Raw genomic sequence first — 3494 nt, 5'->3', positions numbered from 1 at the left:
ATATAATCTCTTGCCCGGCTACCGCAGAAATACAACTAACATACGAGTTAGGGTTTCCACCTCTCTCTGCTTGCGCCGCCATCGTAGCCTATTCCATCCCGCGCGCCGACGTGCATCGGCGAACGGGAGAGCAGGTCTCCGGAACCGCTCGTCCTTGCGATCCTGTACGGGAGAGGGCGGGTGGGTTTTTGGGAAGCGCTCTGCGCGACTGCTCAAGCTCTTCATCACGGGTCGCCTTCCGTCCAAGTCGGGCGGTGCTGCCTACCGTCGTCTTCAACGCCGTCTACTTCGACCCGTCGTCCCCGTCGTCAACAACGTTGTCATCAACAACGTTACTGCTGCGACATCATCTGCTACACCTCCACCGCCACCTCCACCAGATCGGTACGTGCGACATATCTCGATCTGTTTAGCGATGGATGTTTTACCGTTTGCGCTGCTGCTACTCACACTAGTGGAAAACAGGCCTTTTGATCCGGGTGGTTAGGGCCTTTTGTCGCGGGCGGCCAGCCGCGACAAGCAAGGCGCGATAAAAGGGTGGCCTTTTATCCCGGGTCACTTACGACCCGCGACATAAGGTCCACCACGTGGCAGCCGCGGGGCGCGCAGGGCACAGGCCCTTTTGTCGCGGGCGGTATTACCACCCGCGACAAAAGGCCTTCTACGTGGCGCGCGCACAACGCTTCTGCTTTAGGGTTTGAGGGGTGCAGCACCCCTCCCCCCCCGCCACCGACACTTTGTTATTTCATTTTTTTCGTTCGAAAATGAAAGTTGCATATATTTGTACGCTACTAGAAGTTGTACACATTCATTCATTATATATATATATATAGATCGATCAAACAAATATTGGAAGCAGAAGTCGATTCCCCTTACACATATTCGTAGGTTCCCTACATATATACATGGAGCTCACGATCGACAAACGGTACTAACGACCGTCTATTTGGAGGTAGAACAACTATCTAGACTAAACAAGCCTTTGTTGTTTATTACTTCTCTAACCAAAAGTCCCGCCACTTCCTCCGCGATTCCTAGTGCGTGTTCCTTTGGTTGGAGTCTGTCCCGCATGAAGTCGACCTATATACGAAAATGAGATGAGTATGACTATATCAGTCTTGATAACGAAATATTGATGATAATAAATAAAGTTGTGAATGTTATTGCTTACGTCGAATTTATTTCTGTTCGCTTCTCAGTGGTTAACATGCGAATGGACTCGCAAACGTAGTATCCACATAGATTCGTCCCTTGTGGCTGCTGGGGGCACGCTACAGGAGTAAATGTTAGCTTCTTTGTAAAGGTAATGTCCTTATGAACATTCTTCAAAGCTTGCCAAGCCCTGCCAGGCAAAAGAATGATTGAATGAGTGGATAATTAATTGATATCTCACGAAAGATAAAGCGCGGCGATGAAGGAAATTACACTTGGAGCAACACGCAAGTCCTGGAACCCGTCCAGGCCTCTACTCAGTGGGTCTCTTACTTCAACTATTCCCTTATCAAGGTTGAATGTCTAGTAGAATCCAGTGGAAGCTGCACATGTTATGCATATACGTCGGAATTACACTTAACATCGAGTAAGAAAAATTGAATGTGCATAAAAGATCATTAAGACTCTCACTCGTAGTTGTAAGGAAACAATATTGAATCACAGAAATATTGCTGCCCCAAAAACCTTAGTAGGTTTCCCCCCGTTTCTTCGCGTTTATGCTTCACCGTTTCAACATGTATTTTATCTGGGTCAACAAACCCAACATTGATAATATTATTACTTTTGCACTCACTGATCTTCAGTCTGCAAAAGAGAACCCATAAGATATAATGAGTATATATATGCAATGAAAACGAACATGAACTGAATGAAAATGAACTTATATGTAGTTAACAACTTACAAGCAATAGCAACTCATGAGAGATTTGTCGAGGGCTTCTAGATTGAATAACTGCCAGAGTTCATTCATCTCAATATGGATCTCCTCGTTTCGGTAGTAATATTCCCATGGTATACTCGCCACGATGTACATTTTTTTCTCCTTGCATGCATCAAGGTACCACTGATGCAAATTCCGCATATGTGTTGGCAGTTTATGCAGCTGCTCTCTGCTGACCAAGTCGGCCCCGTAGACAAATTTAGGAGCTATATCAGCAGTGGGTAGTGCAGCATCTGCGGCACCAAACAATTCCTCCACGGTAACTCCACATTGAGCCGCTAGAGTTGCAGCTTCTTCCATATTGACATCACCACCATGTTCCTCGTACACCTTGGGAACATTAAACACTTTGAGTGCTGGGATCGATTGTTTGGGCTGAGCACCGAGGAGGGGAACTTCCTTTCTCTTTTTGCCTTTTGTCGTTTGCTTGGCCTTGAGGGGTGCACTTGTTGAACTTGACCTTTTCTCATCTGCACTTCTAGCTGATGATTTGCTCGTGCCAGCAATGTCCTTCTCCTTGGCCTTTTCATCCTTTTTTTGGTCAATTACCTTCGCAAGAGTGCGTGTATAGTCATCCTTCTTCTCGTGTAACTCATACTGCGATGGTGTGTTCAGAAAACTAGTAGCATATTCTATTTGCTTCTCTGTGTATGGCTCTGGCGCTGGAGGTTTTGGCTTATGGAAATGATCATAGTTGTGTTTCGCAACAGCGGCCGCATTTTCCTCGACAGTAAGATCCCAAGGACGGGGGGGAGGAACCTTTGGTACTTTTGGGAGGGGCGACCTCTTGGGGACAGGACTCTTGAAACGCTTCCGGCTGGGTGCATTCCGAGTCTTAGTGGGCGGAGGCGGCGGCGCTGGAGATGGAGATGGAGTACCGATGTCGTGGTCGACGTCGTACCCACGGGGTGATGGTGGCGACATGTGATGGTAACCTGGCCAACAAGTACAGCTGCTCCACCGCAGATGGGTCATTAATGAGATGTCTTTGCAACCAACTGCCGAAGGTATTCATGTGTTGACGTGTAATCAAGGACTCGGGCTGGCCCGGGTTTATTTCTCGTAAAACATTCTTATGTTTCTCGATGTACGGAGCCACCAAGCTGGAATTGTATAGAACTGTGTAGTGCGCTTGATTGAAAGAAATCTTGTCCCTCCACACCGTTGCTTTCCTTCCTAGTGTGCCTTTTCCAGTCAGCCTCCCCTCATACCGAGATTCAGGAACACCAATCGGCTTAAGGTCAGGAAGAAAGTCAACACAAAACTCAATGACCTCCTCAGTTCCGTAGCCCTTTGAGATACTTCCTTCCGGCCTAGCTCGGTTATGAACATATTTCTTTAAGACTCCCATGAACCTCTCGAAGGGGAACATATTGTGTAGAAATACAGGACCGAGAATTCTAATCTCTTCAACTAGGTGAACGAGGAGGTGCGTCATAATATTGAAGAAAGATGGTGGGAACAACAACTCGAAGCTGACAAGACATTGGACCACATCTTCCTGTAATCCTGACAAAGTTTCTGGATCCATTACCTTCTGAGAAATTGCGTTCAGGAATGC

General features: G+C 47.0%; 1 protein-coding gene across 1 annotated transcript; it reads right to left on the bottom strand.

The window, feature by feature from the left end:
- Positions 1–1619: 1619 nt before the first annotated feature.
- On the bottom strand, positions 1620–2857 carry LOC139838000 (uncharacterized). The gene is made up of 2 exons (XM_071827350.1): positions 1896–2857; positions 1620–1797 (listed from the first exon to the last, which is right to left on the bottom strand). The coding sequence occupies exons 1-2, from the start codon at positions 2855–2857 to the stop codon at positions 1620–1622; spliced, it is 1140 nt and encodes a 379-aa protein (XP_071683451.1).
- Positions 2858–3494: the final 637 nt, after the last annotated feature.

This window comes from Lolium perenne, chromosome 3, assembly GCF_019359855.2.
Source record: "Lolium perenne isolate Kyuss_39 chromosome 3, Kyuss_2.0, whole genome shotgun sequence".
Lineage (NCBI taxonomy): Eukaryota > Viridiplantae > Streptophyta > Magnoliopsida > Poales > Poaceae > Lolium > Lolium perenne.
Note: the sequence above shows the minus strand (reverse complement) of the source record. Positions and strands in the feature narration are given on the sequence as shown.

Coding starts and splice junctions, on each gene's coding strand:
- LOC139838000 (XM_071827350.1), bottom strand. CDS start 2,857: ATGTCGCCACCATCACCCCGTGGGTACGACGTCGACCACGACATCGGT. Junction 1,798..1,895: donor CTCATGAGTTGCTATTGCTT/GTAAGTTGTTAA, acceptor TCTCTTTTGCAG/ACTGAAGATCAGTGAGTGCA.